Below are 20,863 nucleotides of genomic sequence, written 5' to 3' on the forward strand. Positions count from 1 at the left end.
TATGTAGATTCGTAGCCTTTCAGGCCAGATTAGCTCATTAAGATTGTCTAGTCTGACCTCCTGCATCACACAGGCCAGGGGTGCAATTTAGAGCAGCCTTCAGTTTGCTGCACCCTGCGCTGGGGGTTGAACTGCCCCAGAATAAAGGTGGTACAAAGTGGGCACGAAGTCCCCCCCCCCGCTTCCTGTGCTGGGCACAGTTTGGCCAGAACAGGGGCATTTCCTGAAAGTGTCGTGACCCCCCACCCCCGCTGCCTCTCTCAAGCAGGAGCAGGGCACAGAGCTCTGTAGCGAAGGACCACTGAATAGCACTGGCCCTGCAGTGAGTGCCCCAGCTCCTAGGGGTGGCGTGGCTGTTTCCCAGCAGCCTGGCTAAAATTGAGCCCAGAGTCAGTTTAATGGCTGAGGGGGGCTGGGCTCTCGAGCGCTCCAGGCACCGAGAGGGGGAGCAGAGTCTTGCCTGGCATTTCAAGTTGGTCAGGTTCCACCTCCTCCCCTCTCCCTATCCTGACCCCCTCGGGGGGCTGCCTAGAACCCTGCTCCTTTGCATCCAGCCGGCCGGTGAGGCCGGGTATGTTAATCATGGCCCCCTGGGCAAAGCCTGGAGAGGAGATTGACTCTGTTAATGTGTTGCTAGGGTCTCCTTGCTACACATGGTGTTTGGGGCTGGTACCCCTGCAAGTCCCATTCGTACACACATTGAAGGGAAATAAACACATCACTGTAGCATCTGGTGACTCCCCTGCTCTGGGGGATGGGGCCAGGAGGGATCCACTCCCTGTAGGAAGTGGGATGGGGGGAACCGTTTCTTCCCCATGGGGAGGGTGCACGGCTGGAGTGGCAGGTGCCTCGATGGAGATGGGGGAACTCCCAGGGCATCAGCTGTGGGAGCGCCTCTGTCTCCTGTTGGGTAGTGACCTGCAGGTCTGTTTGTGAGCAATGGCCCTGCTGTTGCCATGCAGGTAGGGCTGGCCAGGGTGTGGTGTGAAAACTGTGGGTGGGGAGCAGGGGCTGGCCATGGTGTGCTGAGCACACACTGTACCTATCCTGCCAGAGGCGAGTGCCCGTCGCTATGGTTAAGGTGGAGTCATCCGATGAAGTGAGCTGTAGCTCACGAAAGCTTATGCTCAAATAAATTGGTTAGTCTCTAAGGTGCCACAAATCCTCCTTTTTTTTTTACTTGTTCCATTATACACCTAGAGTTTCCGGGGGTTAGATTTTGCGGGAGATTCCTGAGCACCACGCTTCTGGGCTGGCTCAGTGTTTAGACTAGTGTGCGACCTTTGGGAGATTTGGATTAAAGCAAGAGAAAGGTGCTCTTCAGTCCCAGGCCACTGGTTTGCTACTTCAGTTCCTTGGGGGTTGAACCGCAGCATATGTGGCTTTTCGTCGGCCTTGATGACGGCGCGCGATTAGCCTGTGGAACTCACTGCCTCTGGAGGTCACCGAGTTGAGTGGGGCTCAAAAAGAGTTAAACATTCATATGGACAGCGAGGACAGCCCCAGTTAGATTAGATGGAAGGAGTAAGGAGTCCAGACCATTCTCGGAGAAAAGGCGACAGGACTTGCTGGGCCACTGGTCTGATTCAGCCCGGCAATTATTTATGTGCCGTTTTGTAACATGTTGCATTCCCCACAAAATGTGATTACAGGCCACACCAGTCCAAGCCTTTTCCCTGGATTACAATGAGACTTCTGCTAAACTAAGTGCGGTATTAAAGTGATAAGCCGCGGTTAGCTCTGAAGCAGGGAGAGAGAACAGGTCTGGCTCAAATAACAGCACACTAACATTCCTCCCGGTCTCCCCTCTGCACCAGGCTGCCAGAAGTGTATGTTTGCCAAGGGCCCCGTGACCCATCTAGAACCTTCCCACAACCCGCGGGTGGGTCGGGACCCACATTTGGGAAATGTTGTTCTCAAGTGACAGGGCTTTAAAACCAGCCTTAAGTTGAACCTGCAGCAGCAATCTCCCTCCTGCTACTGAGGTGCAGTGGGTCTGCCGGAAGTTGGGAGGGACGTGGCTAACGTTTCTGCTTCGCTGGGTGGAAGTTCGGAACCCAGAGGTTGCTCTAAAGGGGACACTCTGGTAACATCCCAGCAGTGGCCTTTCTCCTGGAAACAAAATGAAGGAACGAACGGCAAAAGCCTCTGCCTTTGAATAGTGTGAAAAGTTATGCCACAAAACCACGTGTGCAACAACCCAAAATCCCCAAACGAGACATTCCATTGCACACGGGTCTCTCCCTGGGGAGAGGATGAGGAAGCACACGGGACAGATGGTAGTCACGTGACTGGATTAGGCACCTAACTTCCATGGATTTCAGGTAAGCACCAGTATAGAACAGAGTTTGCTATTACACACACTTTCTAGTCAACCATCTCTCTAGCCCCTTTTCTCCGCCATCTCTCTTTGTCTCTCTCGGTCATACTCTCTCTCTCTCTCTCACTTGAATTCAATGAGTCTTTTTTTGGCAAGGCAAGCTTGACTGGAAATCATGAACATGTAGAAAAGAAAAACCCCCAGATCTTTTGTGTAGAGGTCGGTAACATCTGCGCTCTCAGGCATAGGTGCTGCATCTGGGGGTGCTGCAGCATCCCCTGGCTTGAAGTGATTTCCATGACATACGGGGTTTACAGTTTGGTTCATTGTGGCTCTCAGCCACCCCCACAATACACATTGTTCCAGCCCCCCAGTTCTATGGGCTCGTCTATACTTACAGCTCCGCTGGAGTACTTATTGAAGATGCTGTCTACACTGACAGGAGAGCTTCTCTGGTGGTACTCCACCTCCCTGAGAGGCAGTAGCTATGTCCATGGGAGAAGCCCTCCTGTTGCCAGAGCGCTGGCTAGGCCAGGGGTTAAGTGGGTATAAGTACTTTGCTCAGGGGTGTGGATTTTCCACCCCCCGAGAGACACAGTTATATGTACATATGTTTGTAGTGTAAACCAGGATGCAGAGGCTCACACGTATGCACACAGAGTTACAGGCAAATTATCTTTATTTGATCACTTCTGTTATTTTATAGTTACTTAGGGGCTTGGTTTGCTAGACTATTACCTATGAACTTGGAAATGAAACCTAATCAGTTTCTTGGTCACATATTTGCTTATTGCATGAATTGCACAGTAAAACTTGCCAAACCTTGTATTTCAGTTCGGCTCTGAGGCATTGTTTCCTGGTGTGAGGTTAGAGAAAGATCAGATAGTCGATAATCAAACACAGGGAGAGAATGCACGTAATAGCTCTGGCTACGCAAGTGTAAGGTTAATCTCATGATTGGTTTCGCTTTCCTGGGTGATGGCAACAATAGAAACGCTGGTGTAGATAAGGCAACTGTACAGGTGACATTCAGACCTATTCAATGATTGAAGCTCACCCTGGGAAGAAAATACAATAGATCTTTTCCCTTACAGATAAGAACAGAAGAACATAGGACCTGCAATACGGGGTCAGACCATGGTCCATCTAGCCCAGTATCCTGTCTCTGACAGTGGCCCATACCACAGCTTCAGGGGGAGTGTACAGAACAGGGCAGGTTTGGAGTGATCCATCCTTCTCTTCCACTCCTGGCTTCTGGCAGTCAGAAGTTTAGGGTTGCCCCGAGCATGGGGTTCCATCCCTGACCATCTTGGCTAATAGCCACTGGTGGACCTGTCCTCCATGAACTCCCAGTCATCACTGTGTCTCATGGCAATGAGTTCCACAGGTTAGTTGTGCATTGTGTGGAAAAGCACTTTGTCTTGCTTGTACTAAGTTTAATTGCATCAGGTGACCCCAGGGTTTTGTATTGTGTGAAAGGGTAAATAACACTTCGCTATTCACTATTTTCACACCATTCCTGCTGTTATAGACCTCTCTCATATCCCCCCGAGTCCTCTCTCTGCTAAGCTGAATGGACCCGTCTTTTTAAACTTTCCTCATAAGGAAGAAGAAAAGGAGTACTTGTGGCACCTTAGAGACTAACCAACTTGTTTGAGCATAAGCTTTCGTGAGCTACAGCTCACTTCATCGGATGCCTGGTGTGTATGGTAACACCCATTGTTTCATGTTCTCTATGTATATAAATCTCCCCACTGTATTTTCCACTGAATGCATCCGATGAAGTGAGCTGTAGCTCACGAAAGCTTATGCTCAAATAAATTGGTTAGTCTCTAAGGTGCCACAAGTCCTCCTGTTGTTTTTGCAAATACAGACTAACACGGCTGCTACTCTGAAACCTCTCATGTGGAAGCTGTTCCAGACTCCTCATCAATTTTGTTGCCTTTTTCTGAACCTTTTCTAATTCTAATGTATCTTTTTTTGGGATGGGACGACCAGAACTGCACGCAGTATTCAAGGTGTTGGGTGCGCCATGGATTTATATAGTGGCATTATGATATTTTCTGTCTTATTTTCTATCCCTTTCCTAACAGTTTGTAACATTTAGCCTTTTTGATCACAGCTGTGCATTGAGCAGAAATTTTCAGAGACCTCTCCACAGTGACTCCAAAAATCTCTTTTGTGGGTGGTAATAGCTAATTTAGACCCATCATTGTGTATGTATAGCTGGGAATTTTTTTTTCCCCAAGGTGCATTACTTTGCACTGATCAGTATTGAATTTCATCTGCCGTTTTGTTGCCCAGTCACCCAGGTTTGTGAGATTTCGCTGTAACTCAAGCTAGGCTATCGCAAAAGATCGGCTCAAGCCGCAAAATTTGGATCCAGATCACAGCTGAGATTTCAGACATTCCCCCAAATTCATGTGTGTTTGGCAATAGGATTTTGGCTTGGGGCCCATTCTAGTGATATAACAACATTGGATTGTTCACTGTATTTAAGTACACGGCTCTGCTATATGGGGGGGAAGTTATTTAAGATGCCACCACCTTAGACAGTGATCCGCTTGGGGATGACGGGCCCCAGCAGTAAGTCGCCCGGCACCCAGCGGGTATGAAAGCAAAATGGCAAAAGGGCCTGGTGCGGGGAGCTCGTTCCCAGCCACAGGGCGATCACCACCAATGCATCCTAGCCCGTTGCCCTTTGACATGGCGCTGCCCAGGCCTTCGCTGGGACAGGGGGCAGAGCCCCTTGGCTTCCTTGGCCCCGGGGCAGGCGTCCTGCCAGCCCAGCAGCTGAAGAGTTAAAATACCTGCAGCCCAGGCTCCACCTCAGTGAGTTGAGGGGAGGAAAGAGGCAGAGATCTGCGGAGCAGGCCAGTGAGCACAGAGGGCTCTGTGTGCCGGCAGGGAGGAGGGCAAAGCCAAGCCAGCCCTGTGAGTTCCCAGCAGCTGTGTAGCCCCAGGACCAGGAAGGAAGGAGGGAGGGAGCCTCTCGGGATCCAGCAGCACCGCTAGCTCAGTCCCGGGACCCCAGCATGTTGCCGTGGTAAGTGCGCCTGGGCTTTCTGCTGATTTCCCCGGGGGGCTGGCAGGGAGATGCGGGGAGATCATCGCCCCCCACGTTTCTCTCTGAGGCAAAGACTTTGCAGCCGAGCTGGGCTCTGCCGCCCCCGGACCGGCTTCGGGGCAAAGCGTTTGGAGAGGCGCGGTCAGCCCCGGGGGAACCCCGGGGGTTTGGGGGTGCCCCCGGGCGGGGTTCCGGCGCCCGTGAGCGGGGAGCGCTGCCGCGGCTGTAAAGGGGGCTGGGTGACGATCTGGGGAGTCACCGCAGGAGTCGGGCTGGGGGAATGGTCATGGGCAGGTCGCCGGTCCGGTCCCCCCGGGGCTCGCCTGCTTCTCCTCCATCCCCAGCGCAGCTCGGCCCCGTTCGCAAAGCCCCCGCGGGACTTCGCCGAGCCGCTGGTGCCGCTCGCTTTTCGGGACCAAATCCTGGGTTGGGTTGGGTCGGGGGGGGGGGTGTTTTGCACCATCGGTGCCCCTGTGTCCCTCCCCCTCTGCATCTTCACAGCCGCCCAAAGGCTCCTTTGAGTTTCCCAGCGGGCGGGCTCCGGAGCTGGCGCTGGGGGGAAGGTGAAGGCATGGGCGGTGGGGCACATCTCCCCCCAGATCAGCGCACGGCTCGGTTGCTGAGATCCCCCCCCCCCCCCTTCGTTGCACACTGTACGGGCATTCATGTGGAACCAGCTCAGCCCCTCTGGGGCCTGGGGCACGGCTCCTCAATGCAGGGCACTGTTGCCCATTAGAGGAGTTTGGGGGGGTAGGGAATGGGACCAACCCTCCCCGCAGCAGTGGCCATTAATTGGTTATTCCAGCAGCTCCGTCCGTGGAGCCTGGGAGATGCCAGTTCAGGGGCCCCACTGGGACCTGGTTTTCCTGACGTTTTTCAGTGTAAAATCCCTCTCCCTTCATTTAACCCTAAGAAAGGGACATGTCAGCAGAGAGCCCCGTGTTACCAACTAGCCGGCTGGCCACCGCGGGGCCTGTCTGAAAGTCATGGCCCCTCCTGGCTTCCGCAGAGAGGAAAGGGAATGAAACACACTCCCCTGCTGGGCCAGGGGCCAGTGGGACCCGAACTTCTAGTCTGGAACCCCGGGGTTCTAGAGCTGATCCCATGAGCTCCCCAGTCCCCAGGTGGGATTGGCTCTGAGATCCCTGTGTTCCCAGTGGCAGAGCCAGCTTAATAACTGAATCTAAACGAGGAATTAAAAAAGAGAGAGCGAGAGGGAGATTCCAGTCCAGTCAAAGGGGTTTTTTCATGGGACTGGAAAGCCTGCCGGTCTCTCCAGAGACTTTGGATTTATGGATGGACTCACCCGGGGGGCCTTCCATTCCATACAGGGCCAGCATCCAGAATGGGATCTGTTTGTTCTTAATTAGAGAATTTAGATTGATAAAGGCTTGGACTAGATTCCAAGGTGGCATGACTCACCCAAAGGGTACGCGGTGTGACCTACAAGCTGGGGGAGACCGAAGAAGAGGCAAGTGAGAGCGGAGTTTGGCCAACTTAAAGCATCCCTTCCTGGGGAAGAGTTGATCTCAGGTGGGCTTCCTACTGGTGTGGCTCCATTGACTTCAGGGAAGCTACTCCTGAGTTACATGGGTGTGATTAGAATCCGGCCTCAGCACCTTTCCCTGCTCTCTCCCTCCCTCAGTGGGTGAGTTTCACCTGCGCAGATTCTCTTAGTCCGTGGGCCAGATTCCAAAAGGATGTATAGAGAGGGTATAAGTTACACATCAGTGAGCAGGGGAGCCTTTAAGGGAGTGTAATTTGCGGCCAGTAGAAGTTAACAGGGAGAGAGTCTCTCTCCAGTTAAGCATTACCCAGTAGCCTCCCTCTGGGACCATTGTTTCCTTGTACGTGAACGTCCCTCCCCATAAAAGCAGACGGTAGAAAATTCTGGGGGATCTCTGCAGGGAGAGGAATGTGGCATGAGTCTGGAACTCCTAGTTCAGGAATGTTCAAGTCCAAGGTTTGCTTCAGGCCTAGCTCCAACTGCTAGTGATTATTTTTACCCTGCAGTGAGGTGCCTGGAAGGAGCTCCCAGTCTAGGGGCCTAACGCTGCTCTCCCTGCTCAGTCTAATGCCCATTGAGGTCACTGGGAGTTTTGCCTGGCTAAGGACTGCAGGACTGGATCCTTGGTCTGTACAGACTGGTACATATACCCTCAATGGGGCAGACTCACAGCTGGTGCGAGCTGTCATAGCTGCGGCAGTTCATACCAGCTGCGGATCTGCCCCCAGTTGGTCTGTTTTACCTCTCACCTAGGTATCTTTCACACTTGTGAGTCCTGTGGCTCTGGCTCAGTGGAGTGAGTTAGAGAATTGGGCTCTAGGGGAACCAGTGCAGAGATGATGCCTATGGTGCTATAGGCCAGACTCCCTTAAGCCCTTGTCTGCACTAGTGAGTTCCATTGCTTGAACTGAAGGTGTGACTCAAAACTGGTTTAACTGTCCAGGCACAAACTCCTGTGTGGACGTTCTTATTCTGGTTTAGCTCCAATGGATTAGAAATAGGTTTGCACCCGAAGAAATAAGGAGTTTGCCTCAGTTCAGCTAACCCCACCAGGTGTTAAATCGGAATGAAAGCAATTAAACCACGGAGACAACTTGCTAACTGCCTGTTATGTGTATGAATGGGGGAGTCTACTCTGATGGCATTTACACCTTGTGCAGCTGGAAGGTGGATAAAGAGAGAAGTTAAAGCAGGACTTTATCTCACCCCTCCAGGAATCCTTCCATTAGTTATTTTTCCTGCTCAGCCCTTTCTTCCTGCCCCATGCAGGTGAATTACCAGTGAGCCAAATTCAGAGGTGATGAGCTAGAGGGGGATACGAGTCTGATTGTGAAAGAGGCTGAGGCCTGCTGTGTGTTGGGACGGGGTCACTGGTGTAATTGGATCTGTTTAATATCCAACTATTTACCCTGTTGCACCCCTTTACTGGTTACAGCGTGGCTCAAACCAGTTCAAGCGTGTCTCCGTTCGGGCTTTGCACTAGTGCAGCCAGAACAATCTCAAACCCATCCAGCGAAACGAGACAATCCCTGAGATGGTGTCCTGTACACCCTGCGTGGGGTGTATTTGACATCAGTTCAGGCTCAGCTCCACTCCCTCGCGCTGACTTGCTTGCCTCTGAATTTAGCCCAGTCTCTGTCTGTTACACACAGGTTCAAAGTAAATGAATTGCACAGGAGCTCGCTGGTACGGGCGAGGGTTTTGTTAGTGTTTTGTGAAACATCTCCTGGCTGATTGATATAATACTTCAGCTAATGTCAATGAGCTCAGTAATCTCATGATCTTTTGGGCCTTCCCTGCTGTTTGTTACGGCGCAGGGGGTGGGGCGCCACGCCATAAGAAGACTGACAAACTCTTGCGGCAGGAACCTTGTTTTTCAATTTGCTCTGCAAAGTGCCCAGCACCTGGCTGGGTGTAGTAAAAATAACGGCTGTAACACTGGGGCTGGGACAAGCGCTGTCCTAGAATGCGACCCAGCAGACGGTGAGGTCGAGGTCGGAGGAGAGAAAGGCAGACAAGGGATGAGTGAGATGTTCTGAGCTGCCTGGGTTTCTGAAAGCACTGGTGCCTACTGGGGTAAGACTAGAGTTGCCAAATTTGGTTGGCCGGATTCCTGGACATTTCACCGCATGACATAATCCTGGAGGGGTGGCAACCCCAGGTAAGACTAAGGGTGCATCTACACGGGCACTGGAGGTGTCATTTCCAGATCAGGGAGATGTCTGTGTGCGCTAAAAATGGAGCGTAGCCGGCTAGCTACTCCCAGTGTGCACCCAGGGTCTGGGACGGGATTGTGGTTGGGCGGCTGGCCTAACCCGCCGCCCACACTTCCACGGCCACGCTGCTCTTTGGACCATGCTCGCTCAATCTAAGCTCCAGCTGGGGGTTAGACATACCCTGCTGGGGTGCTGGAGAGTCTTGTTGTCAGGGCTATACCCTGGTCAGTTACGAAAACCTGAGCCCCGACTACTACAGCTGCCCACATGTGTGTGGGTTGGGCACTGGACCGCCTCACCCTTTTCCCATAGAGATCCGTGGCTCCTGACACCTTGATTACTGTTGCTGCAGAAGTATCAGCTCCTGGAAATAAGGTTGTAGTGTTCGTGTGGACCGGCTGCTGGGGCTGAAATGTAATTGACAGACGCGGGATTGTCACGAGTTTGTAATGATTATTTATCACGTTTATTACAATAGTGTCTACGGGCCAACTGGAGATGGGGCCCTGTTGTGCTAGACGCTGTACAAACATGGAATAAGAAATAGTTCCTACAACATAGGGCTTTACCATCGAAACAGAGACAACACCGAGATAGCGTAGGTGAAAGGGACAGAAGGTACAAGCCGAGAGAACAATGTGCTGCTTACAAATGGCATGGCAGTGCTGTGATTGCAGTGGGGCTGTGTTAAGAGGAGGGTTAGCTGGATGGAAAGAAGGAAGGGAAGGTACCATCTTACTAGGAAGCCCTGGGATTACTAGACATAATTGGCAAAGAATCTTGTGGCACCTTATAGACTAACAGACTTATTGGAGCATGAGCTTTCGTGGGTGAATACCCACTTCGTCAGATGCATGTAGTGACATAATTGATTATAATTCAAAGCATAGAGCTGATATTGCTAATAGGTGGGAATATACTCGGGAATGATGGATCAGAGGGCAAAAGGTTAATTAACAAACTAATTTAAATAACTTGGAGTTAAGATTGCTCCTATATATGGAACATGAGGCTTTTACATTAAATAAAACAACACCATGGAAGCAAATGGCAGTATGGAAATGAGTTAAGGGGAAGTAGATAAATATTCAAATACTCTCACAGTTCATACAGTCTCAGATAAATATATACATATAAAATATCACATACAATATCTGTCCACCTTCCCGTAACTGTTTATTTCCATACTCTTAGCTGTAACCAGAGCTACCACGTGGGTGCTTTTTACATTATTAATAGATACAAAGAAGTTATAGATGCTTATAAATGACCAGCTTCGGGGTTTTCATTAATTAAAAAAACAGTTTGATTGTAAATCTTCAGGTTTTGGATACAGTTAAGGGCCATTTAATTAAAAAAAAAAACATAAGGAAGAATTATTTACAAAATCTGGCCTTATTGTTTGATATAGTGACAGGTCCCTTATAAAATCTGTCTGGCCTGACAGGCATTTCATAAAGTTTATTGAGGGTAAGAGGAAGCAGAAGGAAATTGGGAACTCGGCAGATCATACCTAACGTGCAGAGGAAGGTGGAGCATCGTCAAATTTCTGTTGGGCAAAGAGAGTCCAGGGACATTTTAGAAAGCATGACCTCTGCGCTGAGCTGTGGGAATCCAGAGGCCTTATAGAGCATCTAATCTCTGCACTAACCCTATATAATTTATAAAAACAAAGAAATTCTCACAGCAAAAATGTTAACGAAGTTCAGGTTATTCCCATGGCTTGTCACAGCCAATGTTGCCACCTCTTGTGATTTTATCACATAGCGATATTGGATGTTTTACTTAAAGCCCCAGCTCCTGGAGATAAGTATGACACGTGAATCGCAGCTTTAATTTAAAAAGTATGTTTCTAGCCCATGGCTGTGGAGAAAAGCTTGTAACTGGGACCTGAGTGCTCCCTAGAGCAGGGATGGCCAGCCTGAGAAGGAGACAGAATTTACCAATGTTCATTGCCAAAGAGCCACAGTAATACGTCAGCAGCCCGGCCGATCAGTGCCTCTCCCTCCCTCCCTCCCTGCACCTTCTGACCAGCTGGCGTGCAGGAGGCTCTGTGGGGGGCAAAGCGAGGGCACGGCAGGCTCAGGGGAGGGAGGGGTGGGGTGGGGGCAGGGCCTGTGGCAGAGCCAGGCGTTGAGGAGTGAGCACCCCCGGCACATTGGAAAGTTGGCGCCTATAGCTCCAGCCCCGGAGTCGGTGCCTAGACAAGGAGCCGCATATTAACTTCTGAAGAGCCGCATGGGGCTCCGGAGCCACAGGTTGGCCACCCCTGAACTAGAGGCTCAAACTGGAAGGCCAAGAGAAGGTATCCAAAATTGATTTTTAAAAAAGCTCATGATTTTTAAGCCAATCTTGCGATTTTGAGAGGCCGGATATGTGATTTTTGTATGCAGTGGTGTTGTAGCCAGGTTGGTCCCAAGATATCAGAGAGAGAAGCTGGGAGAAGTAAGATCTTTTATTGGACCAACTTCTGTTGGTGAGAGAGACAAGCTTTCGAGCCACACAGAGGCTATCTACACACACTACAGCTTCCATCAGTACAAGTTATGTCACTCAGGGGTGTGAATAAGCCACCCCTCTGAGCGACATAAGTTACACCGACCTAAGTGCCAGTGTGGACAGTGTTATGTCCGGCCAACAGAGCTACTGCCGCTGTTCACTCACAGGGGTTGGGGGTGTTTTTGTTTTTTATCATTTTCCTCTGGGAGTTGATTCGAGAGCGCCGTGATTTGTCTGGTGTCACTCACATACTGGTTATTGGAGCATTGAGTGCACTGGACGAGGTACTTCACTTGTTGGGATAGGCCCGTGTAGGACCCATGGATCTTGACAGGTGTGTTGAGGCAGGGGGCGTTGATCATTGCAGCAGTGGAGATGTGTCTGCGGGTTTTGCGTCTGTTGTTCTGGCAGGGCCTGGTGCCGCTTGGAGTTAGTGTGTCCTGGTCTGTGGGGAACTAGCTGCTGCTGCTGAGCTTGGAGAGACTGGGGGGCCGTCTGAAGGGCAGAATTGGGGGTTCAGGGAAGATTTCTTTCAGAATAGGTCCCCATCAAGTATGCGTTATAGTTGTTTGATGATACCCTGTATGGATTCCAGTGTGGGGTGGCAGATCTTGCAATCTTTGAACACTTTGGGGGTAGCGATACTGAATTTCCCTCAACCAGCCAATAATTACATACAAAATAGGCCCTACCCAGGAACAGGCTCCTCCTTTGACCAATTACTTTGAAATTTTCCAGAAGAATTCTCATGTACCCTGAAATAATCATGGAAATGCTTTTCCTGCTTTATACGGGACACAAATCAGACACTGCTGTGGTTAGTAAGTTAGAAATCCCATAGCTACCGCTTATGAGATAGCTTGCTTGTGATCGTGACTCCGGAGCTACTACTGAGTGGGCTTCATATTCAAAGCATTTCTTTATAGCTGCAGGTTTTCCCCCTGCAACTCTAAGGAAATGCCCTCACTGTGAAACCATAAGCGATCCTGCCACAAAATCCAGTGTTAAAATCGAAGAGCGCAGTGGAACCCGGGAAAACTTTATCTCCCAAACCACAGGCCGCTACGGCTTGAGTATAACGAAGCCCCCTTGTTCCAGGGTTAAAGCATAGCCGGACGCTTAGGTTTTCCCTATGCTGCAGCCAGCCACCAGCTGGCAAACGGCTCGTGGGCTGGGTTTGCGAAGGCCACACATTCCGCTGGGTGGCTCTTCTCTGTTTGTTTGTAACATGATAACTTTCGAATGGTGCACCCAATCCATTCCAAAATGTCAGGGAATGTTCTAGGCATCCCTGGCCAGAATCCTATTGATTTTGGGGGGAAATCAGACAAAAATGGAAAAGGAACAATGTGAGACAGGTGAGTCCCCTGCCATCTAATTAGCACAGCCATAGAGTGGTGGGGAAATGGGCGGGGGGAATGGAGGCACAAACACCCTTGCTGTGGAGAGGAAAATGGGGGGAGGAGGAATGGAGAGCACACAAAAGCGTGTGTGTGTGTGTGTGTGTGTGTGTGTATTTTGGAGGATGGAATGGGGGGTACACAGGGAAGGGGGGAGTTGTCCCTGACAAAGAGGGGGATGGGAGGGTGGTACAGAGGCAGCGTGTGGGGTGAAGGATTCAAGGAGCCCCAAGTCTGTGCAGTGAACTTGTGCAGTGGCCTACACCAGCTATGAAGTGTGTGACCCGCTAGTAACAGTTTTCAGTGCGATACAATGGCTAATAGTTTTCGCTTAATCATGATGTTTTTCCAACATGGGTGGCGTGTGAGTTTCCGAGGAGATTTAACTCTGTGCCAAATTGCCAGGGGGTCACAACCAACTGCTTCGGGGCTAGCAAGACCCCAAGGGCCTTAGAACCAAACCAGCATTTCCAGCCCGGGGCCTGTTTTTCAAACCATCTGTTACCTGGAATGAATGTAATCAATTTTCTTCAAACGTTGCAACAATGTTCGCCTTCGCCGTCAGCAGTAACCTGCCTACTCCCAGCTCAAACCAATTCTGCTCAGCTGAGTTCTGGGAGTAAGGGATACAAATCAAGCATTGAGGGTTGTCGTGCCATAGCGCAAGAGCGGTGGGAGAAGCAGATCGATACAAGATTGGGGTATTGTGAGCCTCAAGCAGAACCTTTGTAGCACCCCAGAAATGCAATATTGCATTAGCACACAGAGAGGCAAGAACCCTGAAAGCGAGGACGAGCAGGGCAGGGATTTGAAGGAGTGGGGAGGAGTGATGTCAGCTTGACAAGCCAGGAAGAGACATGGGTTTGGACAGAGCCCCATGGGACCCCCACTGAAAGTGGGAAAGGACCTGCCAAAAGAGCGGCTGGTGCAGTGACCAGAGGCAGAGGAGGGAGGACGACTGCAGAGGATGATATCTGAAAGGCCAGGAGAAGAAGGACGAGGATGTGATCGGCGGAGAGGAGACATAGGACAAGGACGGAGGATGACTGAGGCTGCTCGAGACCAAGTGAGAACAGTCTCAGTGGGGTAGAGAGGGTGGAAGCTGGACTTAGGGAGGAGAGGTCCAGGCTGGCGCTGGATGGGAGGGCCCTGAGGCAGCAGCTGTAGATGGTGTGTTAGATGAACTTAGCCATGAGAAGCATGGGCAGCGGGTGGAGCCCCCTTTTGGAGAGGCGAGCCCCCAATTCCACCCCTTCTGCCCGCCCCCTGGCAGCCAGAGCCCCGAGCCCCCCTGCCTCCCCGCGGCCGGAGCCACAAGCCTCCCACCCGGAGAAGCCCTGAGCCCACCCACCCCCCTCATCTGGAGGCTGCCTGAAGCCCCAAGACCGCCCCCACACACTTGCTCGGAGGAGCCCGGGCTGGCTGAAGCTGGAGTGTCCCCCCACCCCGCTTGGCCGGAGGAGCTCTGGGCCATCCGAAGCCCCGACCCCCTCCCCCAAGTGCTCAGAGGAGCCCTGGGCCAGCTGCAGCCGCATCTCCCCTGCCCTCCCCTCCCCAGACCCAAGCCACCGCGGGGAAAGGGTCTCTTCGAAGACGCTTTTGATATGTCCCATGCAGTTTCCGGGGCGGCTGAGGAGGCAGTATGTGCTACTCAGCTTCCTGGGCTCCTCAGTCATCTCCTTGGAGTGGAGGGAGATGACTGAGGAACCCAGGACGCTGAATAGCACATGCTGCCTCGTCAGCCGCCCCAGCACGTGCATGGGGCATTATAAAGCAAAAACTTCGCCCCCAAACCCCGCAACCAGGGCTCTGGCAGCCTCCCCTGGCCTATTATACCTGCCGCCCATGGTGAGAAGGGAGACGGGGCAGCAACTGGGAGGCCGGGGATGGGGTGGGGAGGGACGTGGAAGAGGTGAGCAGGAGGCAGACGAGAGTGAGAGGCCGAGGAGGGGGAGGGAAAAGGGGAGAGATGTCAGCGGCCCTGAGGGGCAGGAAAAGGGGTCAGATGGAGGAGAGCAGGGGAGAGACCTCGGTGTGGGAAGAGGGAAAGGTGTTAGAGGGGCTGGAATGGGGATGGGGGCTGGCGCAGCGGGTCTCATTGATTTTCTCTTGGGAAGAATCAGCCTGCATTGGATGGAGGGGGAGGAAATGCGGGCTACAGAACGGGGGCTCGTGTGACCCGGACGGGGCTCTGGGCGAGGTTACCGTCCATATGGGACGCGCCGTCTCTGGGAAACGCTTTCCAGAGCAGCAGCTCCTTCCCAGGGGATCCCATCAGCTCAGCACACTTCCTGTGCCTCAAGCTCCATGAAATCAACAGCCCCGATGCTACACCCCTTCCCTGCCCCCACCACTGCCAGCTCCGCTCAGCATCTCACAAATGCCTTGTGTTCGGAGAAGGCGACGGGGTCCTGGCTGGGCAAACAGGTCATTGGCTGGGGGAGAAGTCCTGACCCTCACGGGGCAGTGGGGCGGGAGGAAATTGGAGCAGATGTGAGGGCGGGAGCAGCAGGGCTGGAGCCGGTTTGGGAGCTATGGAGATAACCGCAGTCGGGTCCCGTCCTCAGTACAGACAGCAGAGAGCTGGCTTCTTCTGAGCGCTCTGGGACAGCAGCCCTGGGAAGTGGGGATGGCGGGTGAGGAAAGGAGGTTCTTTTTTCCCCATCCAGGGCGTAGCAAACTTCCCAGCATCCTGCATTAGGCAGATCCAAATGGACTCAGCAATGGCCAGGTATTGCCCCCTCCCTCTGCCCCAGGGACAGAAGGGAAAATGCCCCTCCATGAGTAATCACAGGAGGAATATTCTACCTGTTAGATCAGCAGCGCTTGTCACACGGCTGGTAGCGTCCCGCACGTCTGACTGTGTCTAGCGATGAGCGAGCAGGAGACGGACGGACGGGTTGTGTAGATTTATTGGTGACTCTCCGCTTCCAGCAGTTGTTATGTCCGGGAGAAATTACAAGGAGCATGTGAAGGGGGGAGGGGTTTAACATGCAGCCTTTTGAGAGTGCAAAAGTTGAAGACTGAGAAAAATCTGCCCCAAAAGTTTGAAAACAAAAGTTTGCTGAGAGCGAGTCAAGTGGGTTTTTTACCCAAGAAAGCTAATGCCCAAATAAATCTGTTGGTCTTTAAGGTGCCACCGGACTCCTTGTTGTGTTTGTGGATACAGACTAACGCAGCTACCCCCTGATACCACCATAGGCGCCAACTTCTCCTGGCGCCCGTGGATGCTCGCCCCGCCCCGACTCCACCCTTGCCCTGTCCCCATTCCAACCCCTTCCCCAAAGTCCCCGCCCCAACTCGGCCCCCTCCCTGCCCCTATTGGACTCCTTCCCCAAATCCCCGCCTCCTCCCCTGAGCGCGCCGCATTCCCGCTCCACCCCCGTCTTTCCCCCGGGTCGTTAGGCTGTGGCAGCAAGCGCTGGGAGGAGAAGCGGGGACAAGGCGTGCTCAGAGAGGAGGTGGAGGCAGAGGTGAGCTGGGGTGGGGAGTTTGGTTGCCGGTGGGTGCAGAGCACCCACCCATTCCCATGGAGTCGGTGCCTGGGGATACTAGTCAATTAATGACATAGGATGTCTTCCTACCCTCCTTACAAATGTGAAAGTAAACCATATGTACCTAGACCTGGGCAGAAAACCTACGTTTTTGCCATGAAAACATTTGGTTCATGTTTTTAGGTTGAAAAGTTCCACTTCTTTCCCCAAAGGGAGTTCAGAACTGTTTCAAAATGGAAATGTTTATTCAAATCGCCATTTTAAAATGAAATGACAATTTTCATTTCATTTCAACTTAAAATATAGGGGTGAGAGCAAAATATGAAGGTGAGGATGGGGTTGGTTCTTTTTTCCCCTTCTGTTTAAAAAAGACCTAAACAACATTTTAAGTGGAAATGGAATTTGAGCTTTCGAACTGACATTTCAGCATAAAATATCGTTCTGATTTGCTTTTTTCCCCCTAAACCAAAAATGTGAAACAAAACGACATTTTAAGGCACTTGGAAATGAACACGGATTTTGACATTTATGGTGGAAAAATAGAAAATTTTCACTGGAATTGATACTGCAAAAAAATCAGTTTTGATGGAACCCTATATTTCAGCAAGAAAACTTTCTGCCCTCACTGTTTTAATGAGTGTTGTTTTGTGTCTGATATTTACATGGTGAGAATTTGTAAACCGGCTAAAACTTCTTAAATGAATAGACAAAAAACGTCAATTGGCTTTACTCGTACCCTGGAGTGGGGCTGCCTCTCCCCCCCCCCAACCCCTCACCCTTAACATATCCTAGATACACTCATGGAGGATAGGAGGGTAGGCAGGGATGATGTGAAGTGAGCTGTAGCTCACGAAAGCTTATGCTCAAATAAATTGGTTAGTCTCTAAGGTGCCACAAGTACTCCTTTCCCTAACCTCTGTTTACCAGAGGCTGGGAATGGGCGACAGGGGATGGATCACTTGATGATTCCCTGTTCTGTTCATTGCCCCTGGGGCACCTGGCACTGGCCACTGTCAGAAGACAGGATACTGGGCTAGATGGACTATTGGCCTGACCTAGTATGTCTGTTCTTATGTTCTCCCTGTTTGTTGCACTCAGTTTCCTTCTCTTATGTAATAAGCATTGTCTGGCATTTGCATAGCAGCGTCTCTCTGATTGTAAGAATAAAAGATTCTTGCACAGAGTGGGCCGACCGCTGACGTTCTACCCCAGCTGACAGCATCTTTGCCTTAACCATACATCTTGTCTCTTTAGGAAGAAGACGATCTACAAAAGTGTCTGCCTGTCCTTTGTGCTGGTGATCATGGTGACAGTACTGCAGAGGGGGATGACTCCTAGCCATTTCATGCCGGGCCAACAGCAGAAAGAATTGCACCAAGAGCCTGTGAAAGCTCAGAAGAGAGATGGCATCTTCTCCAAGACCGGCCACTTCTGGAAGAGCAAGATGGAGAAGACCCACCTGGAGGCGGAGGGAGTCACTGAGAACCAGGTGAAATCCTGGGATGTCACCACTATCAATTGCACGGCCAACCAGAACATGAGCAAGATGGACTGGTTCAAGGGGCTGGAGCCCAACTTTCAGCAGTTCCTGCTTTACCGGCATTGTAGGTACTTTCCCATGCTGATCAACCACCCAGAGAAGTGCAGGGGTGACATTTACCTGCTGATTGTGGTCAAGTCCATCATCACGCAGCACGACCGGCGGGAGGCCATTCGAAGGACCTGGGGCCAGGAGAAGGAAGTGGATGGGAAAAAGATCAAGACTCTCTTTCTGCTGGGCACGGCCTCCAAAGAAGAAGAGAGGGCCAACTACCAGAAGCTGCTGGATTATGAGAACCACATCTATGGGGATATCCTACAATGGAATTTCCTGGACAGTTTCTTCAACCTCACCCTCAAGGAGGTCCATTTCTTAAAGTGGCTCAACATCTACTGTGACAGCGTTCGCTATATTTTCAAGGGGGATGACGACGTCTTCGTCAGCCCCAGCAACATTCTGGAGTTCCTGGAGAACAAGAAGGAAGGAGACCTCTTTGTGGGAGACGTCCTGTACAAGGCCAGGCCGATCCGGAAGAAAGAGAACAAGTACTACATCCCCAGCGCCCTCTACAACAAGAACAACTACCCACCCTATGCGGGTGGTGGTGGTTTCCTCATGGATGGGCCCCTGGCCATAAAGCTCCACAAGGCCTCAGAGACCTTGGAGCTGTACCCCATTGACGACGTCTTCCTGGGGATGTGCCTGGAAGTCCTCAAGGTGGAGCCAGTCAGACACGAGGGCTTCAAGACCTTCGGCATTGTGAAGAACAAGAACAGCAAGATGAACAAGGAGCCGTGTTTCTACCGGTACATGATGGTGGTTCACAAACTGTTGCCCCTGGAGCTGCTCCAGATGTGGAGCCTGGTCCACAGTAACTTAACCTGCTCCAGAAAGCTCAACGTCCTTTAGCGTGTGGCTTCCCTGAGGAGCTGCGTCAGGAAGGGCTGGAGCAGCTGGAACCTTGTCCTGCGGGGCGAGGGGAAAGAACCTAGAACCAGATGAAGGCAACAAACTGTTTTGGGACTACTCCAGAGCCTTCTCTTCCGGCAACGAGAGAAGAGAGACTGTGTTCGGGGGGAGGGAAGGTTTCTAATGGGGTATTTTTGTACTGTACTGCGTTTTTTATCCCCAACTGGGTTGGGGGGTCACTGAAAAAGAAAAAGGAGAATGAGAGAAAAGAAAAAGAGAGAGAGAACGGGGATCATCTTGGGGGAAACTTCTGGATGACACATTTCAGGAAAGATGTGGTCAAATTGGAAAAAGTCCAGAGAAGAACAATAAAAATTATAAAAGGTCTAGAAAACATGACCTAGGAGGGAAGATTGAAAAAGTTGGGTTTGTTTAGTCTGGAGAAGAGAAGACTGAGAGGGGACATGATATGTTTTCAAGTACATAAATGGTTGTTACAAGGAGGAGGGAGAAACATTGTTCCCGTTAACCTCTGAGGATATGAGAAAAAGCAATGGTCTTAAATTGCAGTAAGGGTGGTTTAGGTTGGACATTTAGGAAAAAACTTCCTGTCAGGGTGGTTAAGCACTGGAATAAACTGCCCAGGGAGGTTGTGGAATCTCCAACACTGGGGATTTTTAAGAGCAGGTTAGACAAACACCTGTCCGGGATGGTCTAGATGGTCTAGATGGTCTTAGTCCTACCCTGAATGGGACTGGACTAGACAATCCCTCGAGGTCCCTTCCAGTCCTATGATTCTGACTGACTGGCACATGCCCTGCCACGCAGCGTCCCTGTGTCATCCTCTTGCCTGGGAGCCCCTGAACAGAGGAATGCACCTGGTGTGAATTCCTCAAAGATTTCTCTCTCCTAGGGGGAAGGAGATGGGGGATTGCGAATTTCAAAACAAGCACCCAGTGAATCGCAATTTGGTTTGGCCAGCGCAGTTGCAAGCTGCCCCAGCACAATAGGCTGCAGCCACCCCCATTCTAATGGCTTCATTTGCCTATGGCTCATCATCGCCTTGGACAAGTACCCTTCAACTGCTGGTCACACCATTGTCTCTCCAGCCAAAGGCACAGTCTGGAGTCGGCTACCCCTCCCCCTAGAGTTGCCAATTTTGGTTGGCTGTATTCGTGAAGGTTTCGTCACATGACATAATCTTTAAATAAAGATTAATCTTTAATTCCTGGAGACTCCAGGACAATCCCAGCCCCGGCCCCGGGAGATGTGACCCTCCCCGCCCCTGGTGGGCGTGGTGCCACCCCTGAGCTTTGTGGTGCTAGTTCCACGGAGGGTTTTCATTTCCCTCCCTGTGCCAGCGGCCGTGGCCCCAGAGACTCTCTGAGGACACTGCCAGCGGCCTGACAGTGGCACCGCTCCGGGGGGGAACGGTAGCCAAGGGCGGGAGGCCAGTTCGTGGCTGGGTCGGGCCTAGCAGCAGCCGTGCAACCACGGCAACGGGTGCTAGGCTTCTCTCCCACCTGGGCAGAGGGCAGGCTGGAGTCGGGGCTGGAGGTCTACAGCCCCACCCCGGGCCCTCCGTGGAGGGTGGGAATGGGACAGTCTGTTCTAGTTAGAAGTCAACATTGGGGTTAACCCCAGGGCCAGGAAAACCTGCCTTGAAAGGTCCACTGGTAACACTCCAGCAGGCAGCATGGCCCCAGAAAAAGCAACATACCTGGTGCAGGAATACACATGACCATGCACCCCCACCCGTTACACCTGCAAAGACACAGCTACATATGTGCAGACGCGGGTGCACAGACATGTCCATGCGCAGCCCCATAGTGAGATGCACATATACACACATGCACCGGCACGGTTCACAGATGTCACACAGTCCTGTACACGCAGGCGTGCTCATGCACA

At 51.7% G+C, this 20,863-nt stretch overlaps 1 protein-coding gene across 1 annotated transcript; it reads left to right on the forward strand.

Annotated features, from left to right (window-relative positions):
* Positions 1–5,125: 5,125 nt before the first annotated feature.
* On the forward strand, positions 5,126–19,395 carry B3GNT7 (UDP-GlcNAc:betaGal beta-1,3-N-acetylglucosaminyltransferase 7). The gene is made up of 2 exons (XM_027820301.3): positions 5,126–5,366; positions 17,758–19,395. The coding sequence occupies exons 1-2, from the start codon at positions 5,356–5,358 to the stop codon at positions 18,950–18,952; spliced, it is 1,206 nt and encodes a 401-aa protein (XP_027676102.1). The 5' UTR covers positions 5,126–5,355; the 3' UTR covers positions 18,953–19,395.
* The last annotated feature ends 1,468 nt before the right edge of the window (positions 19,396–20,863 follow it).

The sequence above is a fragment of the Chelonia mydas genome, chromosome 9, assembly GCF_015237465.2.
Source record: "Chelonia mydas isolate rCheMyd1 chromosome 9, rCheMyd1.pri.v2, whole genome shotgun sequence".
Taxonomy (NCBI): domain Eukaryota; kingdom Metazoa; phylum Chordata; order Testudines; family Cheloniidae; genus Chelonia; species Chelonia mydas.